The sequence below is a fragment of the Lycorma delicatula genome, chromosome 7 (genome assembly GCF_047948215.1).
Source record: "Lycorma delicatula isolate Av1 chromosome 7, ASM4794821v1, whole genome shotgun sequence".
In the NCBI taxonomy this organism is placed as follows: domain Eukaryota; kingdom Metazoa; phylum Arthropoda; class Insecta; order Hemiptera; family Fulgoridae; genus Lycorma; species Lycorma delicatula.
In genome coordinates, this window is record NC_134461.1 from 6,417,130 (window position 1) to 6,433,608 (window position 16,479).

A 16,479-nucleotide genomic window follows, 5' to 3' on the forward strand; every position below is an offset into this window, starting at 1 on the left:
TTCAGCACCTCTATATATGAATGATCCTCAACAAATGAGAAGAATCTGCCTCTCTCTGACAACATTTTCCGACCTGTATTCTACCAGACTAATTCCACTGTGTAATAATTCTGTAATTTCCTGAGTAAATTGCTCTTTTTTTGTTCTAAGGATATCTACAATGGAACTGCATTCATCAGTACAATAGTAATCCGTAAAAAATTATAAGTACCTGTCATCAATACAATAATAATCCACAAAAAATTACAATTACCTGTGTAAGTAATAAATTAACAAAATTTGTAATATAAAAAAAAAACTATCTCTAAAAGTTTTAATCATTTTCATAATAATGATGAGTAAATAAAAAATCTCTTTCACAGTCTTATTATTTTTAAACAGAAACTTTAAACAGCTAAAAGAAATACACACTATTTATTATTTATAAGTGAATATAACAAATTACTGGATAAAAAAAATTTCTGAAGTTATAAAAAAAAGTGAACTGTACAACAATAAACAGGATAAAAATTACTTTTTTTTAATGAAATTTATAGTTATTTGATAATTACTATTATTTGTTTCTTTACTTTTTTTTAAAAGAACATTGTATATTCATTTTTTAATTTTCAAAATGTAAAAGTTTTTAATAGTTTGGAAAGGTAGAAGTCTTAAATATAGTAAATATGGCACTATTTTTTTAAATGAAAAATTATTTGATTGACAAAAGCGCTTACAGCAATTAACTAAACAATCCGTTAATTTAAATAATACAATACGGTAATATATGTATGGTAACTTGCTAGTTGTGCTGGATAAAGGTAATACATTTTAAATTTATAACAACATACTTTAGATGTTTGTCATGTCATTGTCATTATATATCTGCAGAATCAGGAATCAAACGATACAACTGTTGCCATTCTTATTTCAGTAATCCATTTTATTCAACAAGGCGATTTTATTTCTTGTTTAACACAGGACCTAAATGCTTCCCAACCTTCATTCTTTGTATTGACCTACAAATAAAAGAAAACGATAACATAAAACATGTAAGTAAGTTGAATATTAAACATATCACATTTTGATATGGCAAACAAACATATCCATATATTTACTGATATTGATGTACCAAAGTATAGCGTTTAAGAAGTTATTGGTTATTTTCTTTTCAACAACTTAAAAGTTCTATATAAACAGATTTGAATCCTTATCAATAATTATGGCCTTTTATTGTGTTCTTTCTGCTAGAATGAACTGTAGAATACATATAAATAGATAGTATAAATTATCAGATTAATGAATTTACCTCTGAACACACAAAAACAGCAAAAGTTTAATGTAAATTTTGTAATTTATAAAAAAAGCTTTTTAAAGCTTTCCATGCAATCAGTTTTGTAAAATCCAGTAGGTGCTATGATCAACTGAAACGGGCTGTTAAACCTGGTGTTCTGATTTAAATAATTCATTCTATTCAAATAATTTATCTAGTCATACATAAGTACATATGTGTTTTTTGTATACATTTGTAAATATAAATTTTTTCTACACATTAACCTTCTAATATTTTTAATATTATTTCTAAACTGTTTCTAATATTTCTAAACCGTTTTCTTTATTTGTTATGTATGTCTGAGTAATAAGTTTATCAAACATTTTAAAAATTCTTATTTTTTTTTTGTATGCTCACAAAAAATGTTCTAGAAAACTCTATTTAAATGACCCATTGGTTTTACCAATGTCTATTTGTTTGTAATCATTATGATTAATTCTCTACAAATGCCAATAATATTAAATTTGTCATTAGACTTAATTTTAATAAGACTTAAATATTTTAATAAATTAATTATTTCACTTGTCCCATCTATCTGTTCCTCCAATATCAAAGCAACTATTCTAGGATAGTAATATGTGTCCTATAAGTCTGTTTCTTCGTTTAGCTATATTTTTCCAAATCATTATTTCTTCATCGATTTGCTACAACACCTCTTCATTTGTCATTTTATCCACCCATCTGATTTTTAACATTCTCCTATAGCACCGCATTTTAGAAGCTTCTAATTTTATCTTCTCAGGTACTCTGATCGTCCAAGTTTTACTTTCATATAAAGCTACGCTCCAAACTTATACTTTCAGAAATGTTTTCCTGATGTTTAAATTCATTTTTGATGAAAGTAAATTATAGTTCTGACTGATTGCTCGTTTCGCCTGTGCTATTTGGCATTTTATATCGCTCCTGTTTCATCCATCTTTAGTAATTCTACTTTCCAAATAACAAAATTCTCCTACCTCCGTAATCTTTTCTCTTACTATTTTTATATTCAGTAGTCCATCTGCTTTATTTTTACTACATTTCATTACATTTGTTTTTTTTTTTTTTCATTTTCATGCAATAGTTCTTATGTAGAACTTCATCCTATGTATTCATTATGTAGAACGTTCATTGTTTCTTCTAAATTTTTTTTACTCTCAGCTAGAATTTCTATATAATCACTAAATCGTAGCATCTTTATCATTTAACCTTGTACTGTTGCTCCAGATCTAAATTGTTCTTTAACATCATTAACTGCTAGTTCTATGTAAAGATTAAAGAGTAACGGCGATAGGGAACATCCTTGTCAGACTCCCTTTTTTATTATGGCTTCTTTCTTATGTTCTTCGATTATTACTGTTGCAGTTTGGTTCCTGTAAATGTTAGTAATTATTCTTCATCTCTATACTTGAATCTACATATTTAAAAATGTTGAACATTTTATTCCAGTTGATATTATCAAATGCCTTTTCTAAGTCTATCCAGAGATTCAAACGGGGACTAGTTTAGCTCCAGAATATTTTACCAAGGAAGGCAACTCCATCTTTGTTACATGAAAATGCAGAGAGCTACATTTTCTTGGAAAAAAAGTTGTAATTTTCCATTGAATTCAGCTGTACATTACTCAGAAGATTGAGTGATGTTGATATGGCCGTTTAAGTCTTCCTGATCTATGCCCTTAATAATTACTGAAAGAGCTGCCCTCTTTCAGATATCATTCCTTAGGCTCTCAACAGATACCTCTCCAATATGGTTGCACCTTTGGTCCAACCGCTCTGTATCACTGAGCACTTAAGCCTCCCCACCATCAGCGAGTTTCATGATTCATAGAGGGAGATATATTTATTATATTATACAATATGTATAATAGATCCTTCACTGATCATGTTAAATACTGTTTTAAATAAACATAAACATTGGACAAAGTAAAGCTAAACTTTTTTTTTATTACGATTAACAATCGCTAAAATCTTGAATATCTGTTATGAATAAAGGAACTACCTCGGAAAATAGATTTTTCAAAACAAAATAAATATGTATAATTAGTAAAGTAAGGTAAATTTATCATCCTTACATTTTTATAGCTTAGATAAACTCGCTTATTTATTTATAATATATACAAGATAAATTCAAGAAATTCACAAAATCAGTTTATTTTTCAAAAACTCCTTACATGAAAAAAGCTTTGGACTAAATTTCCTTCAATGTAGTTTCCTTCACTAGCTACACTGTCAATGGTCAAATACATAGGCCCACTTCCTTTACAAACATATGCGTACTTTTGCCTATGTCTATATGTTCCTGGAAATATTCTTCGATCCCATTTTGAGATATCTTACTCAGCTGCTTCATCACATCGGTTATCACATCATATCATCCGCATTCTTATCTTTTCCCTTACACAGTATTTTTAAAGCAAGGAAATAAGATAAATCACTGGTGCCATATTAGGAGAGTACTGTGGATGTTCAAGAGTTATTACATCATGTCATGCCGGGTATGTACTCTTGACAAGCATGAATCAAGATGCCACTGCATTGTTATGAAAAGAATTCAATTCTTTGTTTCCTATATTTCAGGACACTTCCTTCTTACTGCATCCTGCCCTACACAATGAAAACATCCTTTGTCATTTACATTTCCTTGTTTGCTGTCTGCCCATCAGGAATGAATTCATAGTAAATACTCTACAAATGAAAAAGAACTTCCAATATAACATTTCTTTTGCTCCTATTCAAATAAAATTTCTATGAACGTGGTAATGATGATTTTCACTTGGACGACTAGCACTTTGTGAATTGTAAAAAATATATTTCATCTCCTGTAATGATCTTACTCATAAAATGTTGACCCGATCAGCCATAATGATAGATCTTCTGTCAGTATCATGCAAATTTCTTTCTAATCAGCTAACAACATTTTTGGAACAATGTGTTGATACATGGTGTATGTTCAGCTCATTCTAGAAATGCTATTGCAATTTCTGACTGATATACCAATTACTGACACTACTTCCTTGATGTTTTTTATTCTATCACTTTGATTGAAATCTTCATATGTTTGATATTTTTCGATGTAAGCAATCACCCGCTGCAAATGTCATCTTCAACACTAAAATAGCAATCTCAAACACTTGTGCCTACTGTAAACTGCTGTTTTCCATGTGCTTGTCAAGCAATTGTTTTTGTCTCTGATGGTGATTTTTTAAGCAAAATTTGGTATTATGTGCTCTTCAATTGCTGTCAATTTCCACTACGCCATAAAGAATATAAAACAAAAAGCTATATTGTTGTATGCAAAACAAGAAGGAGAAGCTGTATTGTCAGATGCATCGATGTCATCAATGCTAGACATAAATACCAAAAACAAAAATTCCTTACTAAAGTGCTTTTTAAAGCTCTATGAGATGATTTTGAGAATTCTTTGAATCTACCTTGTATACGTTGGGCACGATTTCTTTGATATGTTAAATTATTGAACGTAAACCTGTAGTCGGTACCAAATAAATTTACAGCATTCCAATAATCTAAAAGCGTCAAATATTTAAAATAATAGAGTTATAAACATATGGTGACATAAATGTTAATTTATCACCTTGACACCACGATGCAGACGATTTTTAACAATAGCAATAAATTCACGGTAACTCAATTGTCCATCTCCATCTTCATCAAATATTGCAAACACAGTATCAACAACATGCTGTGATAAATTCTGTCCTGTACAGATCTTCACTGCACGAAGAAATTCATCTATCACAAAAAAAAAAACAAATATAATGAAAACTTTCTAATAATTAACTCATAATAATTACATTTGTTTTTTTTTAAATACGGTAAATTATAATATACACTCAAAATAACAAATCAGGATACAGCAATAATAATGATAATATAGCATATAATGATTATTGAATCGAAAAGAGAAAAAAGACAAAACAGAAGTAGAATATATAGAATATGATATTTTACATTTCTTTTCACTTTTGATAAAATTAATACATACTATTTAGACTGGGAAATTTTTTCAGCAGTTCTAACAGATGCAACCCTTTGAGATTTTGAAATAATGGCACACTTTTAGAAACAGGTTTGTTCCAATTTGGAATACCTTATACCCATAATTCTTTCTAATATCTACCTGAATCCACCCTTTCATACCCTTCCCACTGCGTAGATCAATGCAACTTTTATTTTGCTTCTGCAACATTTCTCTCCAAGCTGCACTGTTTCCACCAATTAGACCTGAACTTGGTATATTTCTGTTTGATCACACACTCTCTTTCTCAGTCAAACTACTTTCTCTTTTCATTTAGAATACAGAGGATATGAAGGCTAGCGATGATCTATTTCATTATCTTAGGTCTTTTCATTATCTGCTAATAATCAGAGCTTCTATCTTCAGTCTTTAAATCGATGTTTTACACCATCAAGAGATGTTTAAAATTTATAACATTTAGAGTGTTTATTTATGTACATTGATGTCAAAATATTACATCGATTATACTTCACATGCATTCAAAGTCATAAGCCATTATCATAAGTCAACTGGTCCTTTACCTGCCGGACCGGACCCAACTTGAAGTGTGAGAATGATCATCCACCCTCACATATTCCCATTAAATTTCTACCCTGATCTGGTAACTCTTCTCACAAAACAACATTTGTTTAGGTGTGTCAGTGTGCAGTATTACAAAGGACAATTGTTAAACAGACCTGTTACCTTTACTAAAAGTGTTTCTTTTAGCCACCCTTTCTAGATTCCTCTCATTATTATATTTGCTACTTTGTTTTTAATCGGTAGGAATTCATTACTCAGGTCTGTTATACTGGTCTTGTTACAATATTATCTGTGTAATAAGTCATCAGTCTAAGAATGAAAAAGTTATATTTTCAGTTTGTAAAAAAATATGATTACATGTAATTGAACAATACTTTAATTAAAATTGAAGGAAAAATTTTAATTTCATTTTATACATTTAAAAAAATAATTAAAATCTAGGTACTATTTTTATTTAGAACAATATTTTTTATTATTTTTTTTAAGGTGTAAGCAAGGTCATCACTGTCCAAGTTGTAAAAAAATGAATGTACATTCCTGGAAGCGACTGCACTGCTGAGGTCATGGATCTCATGCAGGCATGAGGTGTAGCAGCATCTTGACGATGGTTAAAGAAAGTAAATGTCACGCGGGACTCTGCAATGGAGCTGAGTGGGAGTAGGAGGTCTGTCCACCTCTTCCTTGTAGACCAGACTGGAGTCCGTAATTGACCTAAGTCTGGGGTACGAACTTAAGTTGAGTTCACTAAGGGAACTAGGCCTAAATGTCATTGTTGCAAACAGCATTTTGGTTGTATGTTGTTTAATTTGCCTTGAATTTCAAGACATTTACTAGAAATTGGCTCAATAAATGTAGAACTATGTGCGGGATTCGTGCTTCTGCAAACTTGGTTAGCTAGTTCAGAAGGCAATGATAAAGGGCATTCAAAATGTCTGAACGAGGCGTACAGTGAAGGCAAAAGCTGAGTTTAAAAATCACCAATGTAAATGTCTACCGAGGCATTTACATCGGTGGCATCCCAACGAGGCCAGGATTATTACTATGAGATGTAAAAAGTCAGAGGGCGAAAGACGACTCACATTAAAGCCCATCAGACTAGGAACGGAGGGTGGTGTGGCGACCAGAAGCATCACAAGGCGGGTGTCTTCTCCTACGGGGTTGGGATGTAAATGCCTGGAAATAATGCGTTTGGCACTTAATTACAGTATTACTTGTATAATGGTGACACTAGTTTGCAGCATTGTTAACAGTTAATAAATAATAATTTAAATCAATGGCTATATTTTCATGTATTATCTTATTACATACCAGGATATATTAGTCAAACTTCAGGACACAAAAATGAGCAAAAAAGTTCATATCAATATAAGTTCTACTTTGCTTTGTTTTCCTTGCGGATGCCATTTTGTGATTTTCAACAAAAACAATTATTTCTCAGAGACTGGTAAACCTACTTTAATTAGATTTGATAAATCTAAGACTATATCTTGTTCTACAAAGTAGAAAAATTTGAACGCATATAACTTCAAAAATTTCAAAATGGAGACAATCTTAATTTTTCAATCTTCATAATTATTTGTTTGATCGAATTTTTACTTATTACAAAATTTATTATGCAGTTTATTTTGAATAAAATGACACCTCATTTGTAAAAATCCGTCGACAATCAAGTTATTGCAAACAATTAACCTGGCAGTACACTTGCACACCATAATGCAAGCTGATAATTTTTATTAATTTACTATTATTATTTATTATTAATAATTTTTATTACATTTAGTGGAGGAAAAAACTGCAAAAAAATAACAGCTTGCATTATGGTGTACAAGCGTACTGTTGGATTAATTGTCTGCAATAACACAATTGTTTGTCGATGAATTTTTACAAATGAGGTGTCATTTTGTTTAAAAAAAAATGCTTAATAAATTTGACACTGGTCTTAAATTTGCCAAATTTAATTAAAGTAGGTTTAAAAAAATAAAATATATAAGAAACACAATAAACGAAAGAAAAACTATAAAAGAAAAACAAAAAAGATTAAAAAACCTGATGAAAAATTTTATTTTGTCATTATTACCAACTGTAAACCATACCTTTTGATATCGGATGATCAGCCAAAGTGTACATCCTCATAGCGATCATGAAATCCTCAAGATTGTTAAGGAACTGTCCAAAAACTCTAAATTCTGGAAATGTAATACCTATGTCGGCATCAACACGATCCAATAAACGATTCACGTACATGTCATAACTAAAAAATAAAAAATGTAAAATTTTATATATTATTAATTTTTAACCAAACATAATATCATTTTAATTTTCTTCTTGGTCCTTGAATTTCCTTTATAATAATAAAACCTAAAAAAATGTCCAATAATTTAAACTTTTTTTAAAATTATAAAATGAAGTTATTGCCAAGACTGTAATAATAGATTAAGAAAATGTTCTTGTGAAGGAAATTTTTCAAATCTACTGAACAATATGATGATTGCAATGAACAATATGATGATTGCAATTAAAAATTAAACATGACTTTCAAACTATACATAAATAATTGTTCCAAAGGACCTTTTGACGCTAATTACCAGCATCGTCTTCAGTGGGCATATAGGTAGCTTTGATGTTAATAATGGCTGTTTTAGATAACCTTAATAAAAAGATTAGGAAAATCCTTTAATATATATAATAACAGATATTCAAAATGAAACTACTTATTCAATCTATTATATTCAAATAACAATGATAGAAACAGGAACCGATACTTACTACAATGAATTTTTATGTACAGAGTCACTCAATATGGCCACCATTTGGCCGAACATGTTTGAAAATAAATGGATGCTGAAGCACCAAAAGAGTGATCGTATTTACAAATTCATTTAAAATACATTATTTTTCAGTTCATCCAGGATATGAAGATTTTTATTGTAAACAGACCTTTTATTGCTCCCCATAAATATCAATAAAAAAGTGTAAGATCTGGGAGTCTCGGTGACAGATACACTTTGAATTGAGTTTGTCACTGAAAACTTTGTGCAAAAAATTAGTGGAGTGCATCGTTGCTCTACATTTGAAGTACGCTCCAGCAATTTCTTTCTCATTTAGTTGGTCGATGAAAGGATAGATAATTTCATTGTATTCTGGATAAAATATAAATATTATCTGCTTATGAGATATAGCAGATCGATTTTTACTTCCTTGTACGAAGTACAAGGAAGTGTTGAAATTTTGATTTTAGGATTGTCGTAACATCTAGTTGTGCACCTCCCCTTTTGATTGCAATCGACTGGATCAAAAAAGCCCAAAATCCAAAAAAAATTTGAATTTTTGACTTTTTCTTAACTGCAGTAATAAGCCCTCATTGAGAGCTTTTCAATGATATATCATAAGTGGTACTTATTTTTATCCGTTCCATAGTTATACCAAATAAAATTTCAATTAATGAAATATTTGGATCTTACAAGGGGAAGGCACATTGGTTCGAATCCAACTTAATTCTCCTTTTTATAACTTTTTTTTGTTTTTTTAATTTAAATTTATTGATTTATTAATAATTATTAACCTCTATCTGTAAAAAAAATTTACGATAAATAAAATTTTATGTACTTTTCATTCTAAAAATATATGTATACATAAATTAATAGGCATAAAAGGAGGTCATGTAGTGTCCACATCAGATTTTTTCATTGTGTAATGGTTGTTCCAAGATCTTATGAAGATTACTCATAGACAGTACCGACATTTCTTGCTGTTGACACGACACTGTCTGATAGAAGACACTACAACTCATATGAAAAAAATGCTACATCAAGAATATCTTTTCCTTTTTTGAATTTATTAAATCCAAAATCACTGGCAATATTCAAATCATCTAGGAAAATTAGTATCGAGTAATTATTTATACAAGTGTAATTTTAAATGTTTAATCAGCACTTGGCATATTACGAGGTTTCTACTTACCAATTTCTACCAATTTTCCAATTGTACCAATTTTCTTATCTTTTTTTTTTTGAGTTATGTTACCAGAAATATCATTCAACTTTTGTTCTGTCAAAATAAAGGATGGGATGTTTTTCTGGACTCAAGTATGACTTTGACAGATCCAGTTTCTCGGAATTTATCAATCAAATTTTACACATTACTCTTTATTCTAATTCGTATAAATTTTTTTATTCCTCCTTACATTCACATTATTTTTTTTTTAATATTTCATAAATTCACAGGATTCTTTTTGGAATTTTTTAAGAAATGATATTTCTTATAACACACAGGAACTTATCTCAATTTCTCTTCAGTATATTTTTTGTAACTTTTATGTAATAAATTTTGTAACAAGTTTTTTAGTAGAATTTTTTATAAAAGAATACAAGTATGTAGTAAATTCTAATTTGTTTGAGATAACTTTTGTAAATTCTGTTTCTCATATTAGGAAATTTTTTCTTGCTGGATTTTTTGTAACTTATTACTGTCTGTTTTTACTTCATTGGACATATGTTTTCAATATTTTTTTAATTTTACTAACACATTTATTAAATTTAAAAAAAAATATTTTTGTTCTTTATTAAGTGTGATACCCATTAAACATTAGAATTATATGTCCGGTGCATTTGATAAAACCTTTTTATTTTTCCATTAATCTGAATTTCTGATTATCAGGATTCAGCCTTGTAAATGTCAATCTGAATAATCGACGCTCCACTGTACATCTGTACTGCTGACTTGAAAAAATAAATGGAAGGAGAAATAATCCAATAAAATGACCACATGTCACCTTTAATGTCAAACAAAACCGGGATTATTTATAAATGCAACCCTGACAAAACTATTTTTTAAGATCTTTTTTTGCAAAACTGAACGTGACAGAAAATTATAAAACAAATTTACTTCTTCATTAGTAAGAATTAAACTGTAAGAATTAAAAGTTAAAAAAAGTTAACTGTGACATTATTCTGACCTTGTATAGAGAATTCATCTGGTTATCAGAGACACTAAAAAACGATTTTGGTGTCAAGTATATAAGCAGGAAAAATTAGTAGACTACAGCAGAAAATAGAAGGAATATCAACATGTTAGGTTGACAGAGTTGCTAAGCAGAAACGGTCGACAAAGAGAACTACTACTATTGTCCCACAAAGCTTAAAAAAAATTCATGACGTTAACTGCAACCATCAACCTTATATTCTGTAGAGCCATAGTTGCCATCTATTTCATATTAAAACTTCATCACAAGGTTTCTGTGGCTGCAAGTCATTCAGATAACATGTTTCTGTCAATCTGTGGTTGGAGTGTGGAACTTCAGTTATAAAAACAAAATTCAATTTGAGGAAAATACAACTTTGGTCGGTTTACTATTCTTTATTATATTCCAAAGCAAAAACTGACTTCAAATCTTTCAACTGCACCTTTAACCACATCTGCAATTGTACTTGATTCCAGTGTGGTTTCATCTATAGTGGACAAGTGACATAATAGCAATTAAATAAGGTAATCTTAAATTAATTTGTGTCTGTTTATAAATCTGTTAGTATTCACTTTTCAACTGAATTTTAACCAACACAACAAATGTTCATGAAGATTTTTTTTATTAAAGAAGACCGAATACTACTTTCTGTAACAAGCTTTTCAGTGGTCAATAGTGAAAATACGAGGTTATTTTTTTTTCAAGGTCCGATCGATCGGTCACAAAATTTAAACACAGTGAAAATAAAAGACTTTTTATTTGTAACAAGTACTTACATAGTTACGCTATTTCTCTACATAGTCGCCACTTCGATTTAGACATTTGTCGTAGCCTGGTATCAACTTTCCAATACCCTCGTCATGAATGGAGCCGCCTGTGTTTTCAACCATGTTTCTACGCCGGTCTGCAGCTCAATGTCTGTGCCAAAATGTTGTTCTCTTATTCAGCATTTCATGTGAACAAAGAGGTGAAAATCGGATGGAGCCAAGTCCAGGCTGTATGATGGGTGATCAAACACTCCCCAATGAAAATGCTGCAGGAGCTTCTTTGTTACAGCTGCAGTGTGCGGCAACATTCCTCTCCGCTTATTCTGAGTTGCCCTTCGTGGATGTTGAAGAGTCACGCAGTATGAGGCTGCAGTGATGGTCGTGCCACGTTCCATGAATTCCACCAAGAGAACTCCATTCCGGTCCCAGAACACAGTAGCCATACACTTTCTGTTGGAGAAGGTTCGCTTGAACTTCTTTGGTTTACTGGGAGTATGAGAATGCATATACTGTTTGGATTGTTTTTTTGTTTCTTCAATTTCAAAATGGACCCATGTCTCGTCCCCTGTGACAATTTTGTTCAAAAAATCTTCTCCTTCATTGTGGTAGCGCTGGAGAAACGTTAGGGAGGTGTCCATTTTCATTGTTTTGTGATGGTCGGACAGCATCTTGGGAACCAATCTCGCACACAGTTTGCGGTACTGAAGTCTCTCACTCACAATGCTGTAGAGAGCTGACCTTGAAATTTCAGAAAACAAATCACTCAATACAGAAATTGTGAACTGACAATTTTCTCGAATCGCCTCATCCACTCGCTCAACGAGATCATCGATTGATACCTGCTTCCTTTCCTGACCGCCTGCATCATGAACATCTGCACGTCCTGCTTTAAAGTTCCTACACCATTGTCGTACTTTGCTGTCACTCATTGAAGTTTCACCGTACACATTAACTATTCGTCTATGAATTTCAATCGCATTACACCCCTCAGCCTGAAGAAATCGAATTACCGCACGCACTTCACACTTGCAGGAGATGCTATTGTTGTAGACATGTTTACGTGCTAGCTGCGTGTTCAGAAGTAAACGTAGTGACGCAGCGTGATTGAAGGCCATACTAGAGACACTGCACAACACATATGCGAAAAGGTTCATCTGATTTCTGCGTGGATTTTTATTTTGCAACCGATCAGACTTTGAAAAAAAATAACCCTCATAATCACCGACCACAGGGTTTAATCAGTCACAGTTATATACGACTACGATCTCCATAGTAGTTGATACATTTACACTCAGATTAAATAAAAATTAATTGTGGAAGTCCAATGACAGTCCCATATCTTTATCATATAATAATGATAATGGTTAAATACTTGAAGACAAAAAAGAATAATTCAATTTTTAAGTTATGAATCATAAAAAAGAATGGATATAAGCTACTATACATTATTATAACATTACATCTAGAAAAAATACACCAATTAACCTAATTAAAGTTTATTATTTTTTTTAAACTGACTGTGGTTTACGGAACAGTTATGTGCTTACATATCGGTGCTAAGGTAAGTGTAACGAAGTAGTATTCTAGCAAAATCCATTTCACTGATTGTGGGTGCTCCTTTGGAAAATTCATTAAATTCCATTTCAAGAACTTCAGTCTGAAGGTTCTCCATAAACCTGAAAAAATACACATGCAAAGACTATTATATTTAGTAGTAAATTAATAATCTTTAAAATATATAAATCATAATGTCCATTTGATTTGCTTACAATGTTTGCTTACAATCAACAACTGCTGGATGACCTGAATTTTACCAAAGTATTTAATGAACTTCAAGGAACGTTTCAGGCATAATTTTATATAGATAATTCCACTGTTCGGTGAGCGATAAAGTTTAAACAGAAAAGCAAGATATTTTTTACATCATTTCTCATTTAATTTTGAAAGATTCTGTTTCCACGTGTGAAGTTTAAAAAATCAAATTAATTTATTTCATTTAATTTTCATTCAAAATATTTCATTCAACAACACTGAGTAAATTGTTTCCAAGATATAAGTGATTTAACAGAAGATTTTATTGTTCCATAGGTGAACAGTGATAATATTTTTCACACTAAGTATTTCTCTTCAAAGTTTATAAAGGATACATAGATGCAGAGTAATTCTAACTGGAGTAGAATCATATGCCACTGTTAATAGAACAGTAGAGAGGATAGTGTACTGCAAAATAATGTAATTAATAGCAAGAAGCGAGTCACTGAACCAGCAATCTACTGCACTATAAAAACTAGCAAAGTTGGTTATTGGAAGAACAATTTCAGCTTGCCATTAAACAGCCGGAAGGCTGGTTGAGGTAGTTTACTTCAGCCTTAAAATGGTTCTGAAAAGAATTATTGATGCTACGCAGCAAACAACAATAATAATCGCACAGTTAGTCATTGGTGAAGCGACTGAGCTCCTTTGTGTTGACTGTATGATCCATCATCATCATCTTTTCCTCTCTTTTCTACTCTTCTTCTCCTGACGGTGTCATCCAGGTCTCTGTTGATAGTTAGCCAAACACAATTTATACCACAGCCTAAATTTTTAAATGAATCTCAACTGATGCAAAGTTCTTTTACTTTTGTAAAAGCCTCGATTGAGATTTTATAAGATAATTATTTGAAAATAATATTGTAATATTTATTAGTATTAATCTACAGGGAAATTAACCGACTTGCATGGTAGTATGTTTTGCTTTGAAGGCACTCGTAGTTTAAAATGTTCAAATCTAACAGAGAATGTGAAAGAAGACTTTGGCATAACTACAAGAGTTTTCTAAAAAACCAGCCTTTTTGTTGATCTCATAAAAATGTAATTTTGCAGGGTAACTTAACAAAAGGTTCCTGGTTTAAATTTCTATTCACTATTTTTAATGACAAACTATTATCAATAATCGATCATATTTATAAGCAACACTGTTTAATTGCCATGATATTTTATAAATTAAGAAAAAATTAACTAAAATATCAAATTTTTACATCAAAATACCTTCTAAACCCTTCATATTTAAGTTCATTATCGCCAGTAGGTCCAAAGAAATGTACAATCAATGTTGTATCGACTACATGTCTACGTTGGAGTCCTTGTTCATCATCAATAAATTCTTCAGTGATTGAACCACCAGCAGACTTTTCATTGTTTAACTGCTGTAGAGCTTCATCACCCAAGCCGTGTTTATCTTTCCATGCGTGACTGAAGATTGTTTCCATCTAAACAAATAATTAATATATTTGTAGATCGAAAATAATAATCTACAAATGAAAGGTGATATGCAAATGCAAGTTACAATTATTACTCAAAATCCGTCACTAATTTTATGACAACATCTTATCTCCTTACTGAATTCTTTTATTATAATTTGGTATTTTTTTGTTCAGGACGTCAGTGATGATAATTATTTAGAATTATAAAACATGACAAACTGAATCAAAATACAGTAAATATAACCTTTTAAAAACTTATGCCAAACATTATAATGTAAGATTTGAAGGTGTCAAATTTATTAAATTTGATGAGTAAAGTTTGTAGTTCTAAACTAAGATGGTGTAACATTCTTAAAGCGCTACAGTTAGGCAAATGTTCTTATCTTAACAACATTTCTGATTGTATCTGGAATTATAATTTATTTTTAAATTATTTTATTTGATACAGTGGTTAATATTTTTGGGAAATAAAAATGTGTGTGTGTGTGCATGAGCGTGTGTAAAATATTTTTTTTTATCATTTTTTTCAGCCATATTTTCAGAGTACTTATAAAGTTAATCAAGTCATACAAGATGTGATAAAAGAAAACAATGAGAATTTTAATTTTCCAATAACTAATTAGAGGTATATTTCCAGGTCAACCAAGCCATCATTGTTGTAAACTAAAGATCTTTACAAAGAAAATGACCTTCTTTTCAAAGCTAACTCATTAAGATTGCTTCAAGTTTGCCTCAACTGACTATTTTAGCTTATTTAATAACCGGCTTTTTTCAGGGTCATCAATGTTTTTCTTAATAATTAACTTATTTTTGGTCATTTACGTCGGATTGCCTGACAAATGTAAAACCACTGATACTATTTGTCAACAATAATCTTTGGTAAAAATTCATAACTGACAATTCATTTACAATATTGTAATAAAAAAATTAAAATAAAACTGTAAGGCATTCCTTAACATTCGATCAAACTCAGATTGCCTTTTTCAGTATAGGTTCTTCAGGAAGCTTCCATCAGGATGACTGCACCTTCGTTTCAATGTCGTAACTGTATGCCGACAATTCATTATCTGTCATGACACATTAAGTAAATTCATCAGCAACGTCGGCTAACAACTGTGATCAGCAACGTCGGCTAACAACTGTGAGATGTTTTTGCAGAAGACTCAACAGTTTTGAGACAAATTAACTGTTACTCGTTTCACGCACAAAATGTCAGTCAAATTGTTTCACACAAACCATTAGAAATTCCCACCTCTTCAATGACTTCTCTAAAGCGATCTGATGATTATCAATCACGATGTTCTTTACATCGACAACTCCTCATCGCATTAGAAGTCGCACACAATTACCCCCTTTTTTTTGCCTGCATGGCCTTTTTGAAACCGTTTATACCACTCATAAACTCTTGGTGATAGCATAATATCCTCATAAAATTCTTCTTCAACATCTTTACTAATATGCAGCTCTTTAATCCATTTAAAAAAAAAAACAATATAACAAATCCTTTGTTCTGTCATTTTTGAACAAAATAAATCACCGCTTGCAATAAAGCACATCTGAATTACTCGGCTGCAATATTTTAATCTTGCATCAATACGACTGAAAACATTGGTGTATTTAAGGACAACGCTGTCATTGTATGGATAAAATGAACTC

The 16,479-nt window shown here is 30.9% G+C and overlaps 1 protein-coding gene across 2 annotated transcripts in view; it reads right to left on the bottom strand.

The window, feature by feature from the left end:
* Positions 1-600: 600 nt before the first annotated feature.
* Positions 601-16,479, bottom strand: part of MICU3 (Mitochondrial calcium uptake 3) — a 253,328-nt gene continuing 237,449 nt past the window's right edge. Inside the window, exons 7-11 of one of the 2 annotated variants that reach the window (XM_075370810.1) lie at positions 14,609-14,829; positions 13,126-13,254; positions 7,945-8,102; positions 4,886-5,043; positions 601-998 (exon numbers count right to left, since the gene is read on the bottom strand). In XM_075370810.1, the coding sequence (XP_075226925.1) occupies positions 927-998; positions 4,886-5,043; positions 7,945-8,102; positions 13,126-13,254; positions 14,609-14,829 (738 nt within the window). In that variant the 3' untranslated portion in view covers positions 601-926. The remainder of the gene's footprint in view (positions 999-4,885; positions 5,044-7,944; positions 8,103-13,125; positions 13,255-14,608; positions 14,830-16,479) is intronic. The other variant, XM_075370811.1, reaches the window with a different exon arrangement.